Below are 8078 nucleotides of genomic sequence, written 5' to 3'. Positions count from 1 at the left end.
AGAAAATCATTGCGGTGATGTTGCACCATGTTTCCTTGCTTGAATAAAAGTCAAAGCTGAACATTTGTCAGTTGGAAGATAATTATATAATGATATTGATATACCTTGGTTTCTCATTGCATGACAAACTTGTTAATCTTTTAGCTGCTTCTGCAAATAAATGGTTTAAAACAGTGGAAAACGTGATTTGTCAGCGGATTTTTTAATGTTTCATTTCTAAATTAAATTATTAGCCATAGTGACAGCCACATCATTTGGATGCTCCTGTGCGTATCTGTGTGTTTGTGCATAGGTTTTATCAAGTCATGAGTTCAACATATTATTCTTGTGCTTTGAGGTTATCTTCCAGTGATAACTGTCCAAACAAACCTAATTGGCTTTTCCGTGACACATACAATGCCTTTCAGTGTTAAAGAACTAAGGGTGGGACAATGTCACTAACATTGAAAAACTAACAACTAGTGTGTATTAACAGACTTTTTCGTATCGCAGTATCTTGCTTGCAAGGTACCTTTTTAAGCAAAACGTAACCTTGTGTTGTTTCGCCTTCTCCTTCCCACTCTTCTTCCTGTTCCACACTCCCATCAAGTGGTCAAACGTTGTATTGGAACTTATTGTTTTTAATGAGTTTCTGAACTTTTCTGTTATCCACACCGTGAGTCTAGACTTCAGCAAGGGGTTGCTTGAAGTAGAATCAAAGACTGGATCCCCAGAAATCTAGACACTCTGACACAAAGTGTCTTTGTTGCATAAAGAACTGCTAACAAGGGCCTCATTCATCTATTTTTGTCTCCTTCCCCTTTCGTCTCAGTGGTCCGGACTAAAATGAGAGGGTTCCCCAGAGAGAATCTGAGACGACCAGTTTGTGACGTGAGGTGTCCATTTGGGGCCCATGTTATATTCATTGGTTTAAGGCTGATTATCCCGGTTGGGAAGCCCTCCTGCGTCACAGCTGATGTAGAGCGATGGGATTTCCCAAAGATCTTTCCCAATGCTTGCGTTCCTCTTCTAGGTTTGGAAGAAATCTTTGGAACAAGTTGAGGTCAGGAAAAACACACAAGGTGTTGCAGATCAGGAACAGACTTAAAGAAATATGTAACTATATGACAATATATTTGGATCTTTTGGAATTGGCCACGTAAGTCTTTAGAGCTTGTAATCTTCTCAACTTTCCTTCCTCAAAATGTGTTGTTTAATGTTTTAGTTTGTTTAATTTAACATGTGAAATAATTTTTTAAGGTTGTGTATTCTCAAGTCAGGACATACACAGTAGAGAAGCGGCATGTTTACCTTTGTGATTGGAGCTTCCTTCATATTGATGGTATGTTAGTTTCCTCTTCTTGTCACTTAAATATGATTGCGCAGTGTATATTTTTTGATAGAAAATCTGTTCTGTAAGGCCTCAGACGTTTGCTAGAGAACATAAGTAATCAAACAGCATCATGAATAGGAAAACACCTAAAACATACAACACAGCTGTCTGTGCAAACCAGTGTGTGGGACCACTGATGTAGAGGACGCATCAAATTCTAGAACTAGATTAAACTAGAATTGAAGTTTTTGTGAATGTGCAAAATGTAACACCCTGAACACATTTCCGTTGTGAAACATGATGATGGCAGCGACATTCTGCGGGGCTGTTTTTCTTCAGAAGGAACAGGAAACCTGCTCAGAGTTGGAATAAAGATGGATGGAGCTACCTGTTAGAGGCTATAAAACACCTGAGACTGTGGAGGAGGATCACCTTTAAGCAGGACTAACTTAAACATGCAGCCAGATCAACAACAAAATGGCTTAGAGCAGGGGTCTCAAACCCGAGTCCTCAGAGGCTGATGTCTGGTGTTTTTATGCTTCAACACATCCGAATCACTTACTATGCTCAGTGCATTGGATCAGGGATGTATCTAAATTTTACAGGACATCAGCCTTTGAGGATTGGAATTTCAATATAGTTTAGATCAAAACTATCCATGTGTTAGAAATGCCAAGTCTAGTGGTGTCCAAAATCAGTCCTCAAAGCCTATTGTCCTGCATATTTTTGATCTTTTAGCAATTCAACATATATCTGACTCAAATGAATGGTTCATTACCAGGAGTTGGATTATTGTGTATTAAAGCAGAACACATGTAAAACATGCAAGACATTGGCCTTTCAAGACTATAGTTAGATACCACTGACCAAGATTTTAATCTGATTGAGAATTTTTGGCATGAATCCCAGTTTCTAGATGTGCAAAACTGTTATAGATGTTTCCAAAGCAAGAAACTGCAGTGAAAATTGGTTCCACAAAGTAATAAGTCAGGCTAATAAGATGTGCCTGGAACCACTTTTTTGTAAAACACTTAAAAAAGGAAAACCATTCATCATTTTCCTTCTGCTTCACAATGATGCATTGCTTTGTGTTTGTCAGTCACAGGAAATCTCAAAAAACATGCTGAAATTTGTGGCTCTAATTGACAACATGTGAGAAAACTCAAGTAATAAATCTTTGGCAAAGCAGTGTACTATATGTCCATTATGTTGATAAACAGAAGATACAAAATAAGGACTTTGGCTTGCAAAACTCTTAACAATGTGTTTGTAAAACCCAATAATTAATACATCACCTCTGTGTGCATAGGTGCAATCTGAGCCCAGATGTGATCAGACAGAGTTCTTACATCATAATGGCACCTGTGTTGCATGCCCTGTTTGTACGCCCGGAGAACAGTTATCAGAGGTAATGCACAGCTTTTTGGCAGCATCATTTCCCTACTTTAAAACTGTTGACACCGAGTTTAAATCATGCATGATTTTCAGGATTGTGGCTTTGATTATGGCGGAGATGGGGTGTGTATTCTCTGTGAAAAGGGGACCTTTAGCACAGATACAGGTGTGGATCCCTGCAGGAGATGCACCCAGTGCAACTTGCTGAACCGCCTGGTGTTGACTGCCTGTTCACCCACCAGTGACACTGTGTGTGGGCAGTGTCTCCCAGGGTTAGTCTCATCCACAATACCAAAGTAAACACCAGTTACATTTAGTTTGTAGTTTAAGCTGATGTATACTGTATGTATGTATGCGTCTTATTGTGTGCAGATATTATGAACTGAGAAGCATGACAGGGGAGGTGGAACTGCTGTGTATTCCTTGTGACAGCCATGATGCAGTCCATGAAGAATGTTTGCAATTTACATCTCGAGGCTCCAAAACACGTATGACACAAAGATAAACCAAAGTAGAAACCTTGTATTTGTCTTTACTCAAACCTTTGTGTATTTTTGGTGTCTGACAGAGAGTGCCATAAAGTTGCCTGCAGGAAAGTCAAAAGAACCCGAAGATAAAGGTATTTTTATATTCTTATATAAAGTTCTACAGAGAAGTTTACATGCAGTCTTAATGACCATGGATTTTATCAAAATGTAACAGTTTTAAACTGTGGAATGATCATACAAAAAGCAACATTACTGAATTAAAGGATTAACAACATGATTGTGGTGTACAAGTTGGAATTTATTGTGAATTCATTTTCATTAATCCACATAGGATTAAAATTATGCATAAAGACTCAAATACATACACACAGAAGTTCATCTAAACTGGCCAATTTCCTGGCAAGGAGCAAAATTTTGGCCTGCTTTATCTTTTTCAAAAAGTGTAGAAAAGCCAGTTCTATTGCCAAGCATAGACCTGGTAATATATCAAATGAAGTTTGTCAGTTCTGTTAAGAAGAGGGGTTAAATATCAGGATAGATTTTTGCCACGAGTATGTTGATGGCTATAAAAAGCACATGGTTAAGGTACAACTTCTTAAGGGACTTTGAACCAAATTTAATGGGCATGTGTGTATGTATTGGAGCCTGGATGTATTTTTTTTATATCCTGTGTAGTAAAATCCATTGTAAAATGTGAAATTGTGCACCCAGTTCTTGTTTTTAAATTAATTAATTGCTTGTGTAACCACTATGAAAAAAGAATAGTCTATCTATGAAGTAAATCATGCCCATGTTCAATGTATGTAAATTTTCACCTGAGCTGTAAAAATGTTTTTCATCTCTTCTGTTTAGTTTGGTATGACTGACATTCTTGTTCTCCTTTAAGGAATGAAAGGGGAAAATCTTTCTGTGATCCTTGTTGGTGCTGCAATAGCGTTCTTGTTTTTTCTTATTTCCCTCTTGCTTTGGGTTGTCTTCCTGACTGCAAAAAGATTCAGTAAGTTAGATTTTTTTGTAATATTTCAGCCATATTTGCTCTCTTATTTGTGTTTGCCTGACAGAAGTGAGTTTTTGTTCAGGGCAGATTCCTGAGCACTGTATAAAGCCTGAGAGGTTACTGTCTGCAGCAAACCTTCAGTACAAATGTCCCTCTGGTCATATGGAAAGAACAACAACACAACAACACAGTCCTTCAGAGACAAGTTCACCTGAAGACACAACAAGGTAATTTTTTTTGTGAATGCTGGAACAAAGAACTGGATTATAATTATTTATACAATCTAAGTACTTTTGTTACATTTAAAACGAATTCTCTACCCAGAGGGCAGAACTCATCCAACCATGAGAGTGAGCTGCATCCCACTTCTATCGTGATTAATGTCACCACCAACATCAAGCCCTGCAGTCAGAAACAAGATAACATCATGCAGGAAGGACAAAAAGACTTCACCACAGAGGAGGTACTTTGTTTTCCTTCCTCATATTCTGAGAATCTTGTAACAACAACATTAAGATATTTGCTCTGTGTCTTAAGATTTGAACATTCTTTCAAACTTTAATTTTGAAATTTATTTTCAATAACTTTTCCTAATGTTTGGATGTGTATAGTATTCTTTTAGGCTGCTAAGGCACTTAATATAAATGTTGATAGATTTAATTGCTGATAACACCTAACATAAACGTGCCAAACGTATTGGGTCCCCCATCTCAGTCACTTAAATCTTTTGTTTCAATCACTTCCATTATCATATGTGTGTAAAATCCAGCACCCAGGCATGCAGGATGCTTCTATAAATATTTCTAAAAGAATGGGTCGCTCTCAGGAACCCAACGAATTCCAGTGTGGTACCGTGATAGGATGCATCATGTCCAATAAGTCTTGTCATAAAATTAACTCTATGCAAGATATTCCACAGAGAGCTCTTAGTGGTATTGTAAAGAATGGAAGCAACTGGGAACAAAAGCAAATCAGCCACAAAGTGGCAGGCCACGTCAAATCACAGAGCGGGTTCTGTGGATGCTGAGACCCATAGTGCACAAAGGTCACCAACTTTTTGCAGAGCTAATAGCTACCTCCAAACTTCACGTGTCCTTCAAATTAGCTCAAGGGCAGTGTATGGAGAGCTTAATAAAATGGGTTTCCATGACCAAGCAGCTTTTATTACACCTTATTTTACCAGGTGCAACAGAAAATACTGGATACAGTGCAGGAAGAACGTGACTGAGCTGAACAGAGTTCAGACCCAAAACTGATGGACCACAAAAAACACGATGTAAATAAAAAACAAACATTAATGGCAAAAAGAAGAAAACTAATAAGCTAAACTAGATCCGATGTGACATTGGTTTGAAGAAGTGAGGAGACTATTGTGTTAATTATCATGATGAGGAGACATAAATATTGTGAGAAGCATAGATTGTTAAATCGTGATAAGAGTCAAAACTAAAACTACAAATGGTAGATAGAAAAGAACAATTTAAGTAAAATATATATTTATTTCAAACACCCTGCACAGAAGTTCATTAAACGACGGAACAGAACAACAAAACAAAAAATGTCATATTACAAGTGCAATGAATCCAGATATAATGCGTTTATGGCAAGGATGCGGTTATTAAGGAATAGATTACCATACTAAACAGATAAGCCTTAAGGGTGTTTGGAGATACATCAATAGTCTCTACTGCCCTCAGGTGTTTGGCTGGTCCACAGGTGGTAAAAAGAAAATAATACCTGACTGAGGGTTTTAGTGCTTCGCTTTCTTTGTATCAGAATACCTAAAAGATCTGCAAGGCTTGTACAATAAAAGGAAATCTGATAAATATGTGGCACTACTCCTATTATGGATTTTAAAAGCAAGTAAAGCATCTGAAAATCAGTTCCTAAAACAAACAGCTTGTCAATGCAGATACTTCAAAGTTGTGTGAGCTCTCTTTCAGGTCTTAGTAAGCATTTGTTCAACTGAATTCTGCAGTAGAGGCTATATTATTTTTTAGAGGGATGGGGAGTGTTGCATTAATCTATCCTGCAAGTGATAAAAGGATGTAATGACGTTCAGGTGATAAAGGGCATCCTTGGAAACCATTTTAATATGAGGTAGGAAACCAACTAGAAACTATAGTAGGGTCCATTATAACACCATAGATTTTAATTGGATTTGTAGGAAAATTGCCATAACTTATGTGTGCATCTTATCACAATAACTTTTTGTTATGTGTGCTTTTATGAGTAATAAGTAAAATAAGTATATGGTAGTGACTAGATTCAGTCTAAATCATAGTAAATCTGTTGTGGTTGCTGTCAGTGATTAAATACATCCATTATACTTTAGTTAATGAATGAACGAGTAACCCTACCTCCTCTTTTATATCAACATCAGATGGAGCAAAAACTGCAGACAATATGGGAGATTGCTCAAGGTACGTACTTCATGTTCCACCAACTTATATGAAAACGTCTTATGCATTTCCGGCATAAAAAAGTCATAATGTTCTCCACTAGGTTGGATTCAACTCTAAGCTCTTATTTTGCAAGAGTCCGTTGTGTTTTGACTGTTCTGAATCTATTCAGGTCAGAGTATCGAGATACTGAACTACGATACCATCCAGGATTTGTCACTACTCTTCGACTCTCCCCAACAGATTTGCGTTTTAAGGAAGCTGGGGCTGTCTTTGGGTGTGCCCCCCCAGCTCACTGGTCATTTCCACAGTTTCCAGGACCTTTTTCAGTATCTCCGCACCTCCACCTACACTCAACTTCCCCAGCTGGCCCAGGCCGCAGCGCTCCTGCCTAATTTTGAAGTTGTTTCGAGAATACACAATGCTCTGGTGAACAAGTGATTACTTATGCCCTGAGAATGTGTTCCCATGACTTGAACTGTTGTGTGTTACTCATAACCTGCTTTGCATGATGACAAAGTCACGAAATCACATTGTATACCTGCACTTACCCATAGAGCAAAAATGTATTGTTTCTCCTGAGCAAAATAGAATTCCAGTGAAATGTTAAATCATTGTAAGCTGATAATTTATAAGAGAACTGACTACACTAACTCGTTTTTTGCATTTCATGCTACAGAGAAAGAAATGCCAATGTTATGACAATAGACAAAAAATTACAGACTAATCATATCACGCAGCAGCAAAATAAAAAACAGATTTTAGTCTTTGCGTGTTTTTAACATTAATTTTTACCATATCCAAGTTATTCAAGCTGCAATTCCAGGCAATCTTATTTCCTGTTTACAATGTAAAATGGGTGAGCAGCCCTCTGGCTAAAGCATGTGAGACAAAGCCGGACAGAGGATACTGTGTTCTTGGTAAAAGAAAGGAACTTGAGCTCTGAGAACATTTTATTATCCTCTTACTGGGAGATGTTTGTGAATTGATCATCTCTGGGTCCAGAGATTCTTCAGCACATTAAATCTGGTAAGGTTTTATGTTATCCTTTTCAAAATTATTTTAAAAGCAGTTTATAGGCAATTTAAGTGAAAGAGTACTATATGTATTAGTTATACAGTCTGAAATTAGTAAAAAAAAAAGTTACATTTTAGATGATTAATTCACTGCAGCATGATTTGATGTTATAAATAACATTATTGCCTATTGTGAAAATAAAGTACCCTGTTTGTTTTATTTATTACAACTTCAAAACTTTTCCAATGATATAAAAACGCTTCTCTGAACGCTAGAGGGCGCTTTCGGTCATAATTGGAAATCGCCGCTGTTGTGTCTCGGCTTTCCTTCTTTAATGCAAGATCGTTTATTGTACAGATGCACTAGAGCACACTTATTACTGGCTCACAGCTAATGATGAAACGTGTCAAAACTATTGAAAGAGATAAATAATAACAATAATAATTATTACCATTACTGACAAGTGG

At 37.3% G+C, this 8078-nt stretch overlaps 1 protein-coding gene across 1 annotated transcript; it reads left to right on the top strand.

The window, feature by feature from the left end:
* Positions 1 to 1028: 1028 nt before the first annotated feature.
* Positions 1029 to 7358, top strand: LOC124860942 (tumor necrosis factor receptor superfamily member EDAR-like). The gene is made up of 11 exons (XM_047354556.1): positions 1029 to 1138; positions 1240 to 1321; positions 2622 to 2720; positions 2801 to 2979; positions 3080 to 3195; positions 3276 to 3326; positions 4082 to 4192; positions 4275 to 4419; positions 4517 to 4655; positions 6576 to 6615; positions 6767 to 7358. The coding sequence occupies exons 2-11, from the start codon at positions 1283 to 1285 to the stop codon at positions 7033 to 7035; spliced, it is 1188 nt and encodes a 395-aa protein (XP_047210512.1). The 5' UTR covers positions 1029 to 1138; positions 1240 to 1282; the 3' UTR covers positions 7036 to 7358.
* Positions 7359 to 8078: the final 720 nt, after the last annotated feature.

The sequence above is a fragment of the Girardinichthys multiradiatus genome, chromosome 23 (assembly GCF_021462225.1).
Source record: "Girardinichthys multiradiatus isolate DD_20200921_A chromosome 23, DD_fGirMul_XY1, whole genome shotgun sequence".
NCBI lineage: Eukaryota > Metazoa > Chordata > Actinopteri > Cyprinodontiformes > Goodeidae > Girardinichthys > Girardinichthys multiradiatus.
Note: the sequence above shows the minus strand (reverse complement) of the source record. Positions and strands in the feature narration are given on the sequence as shown.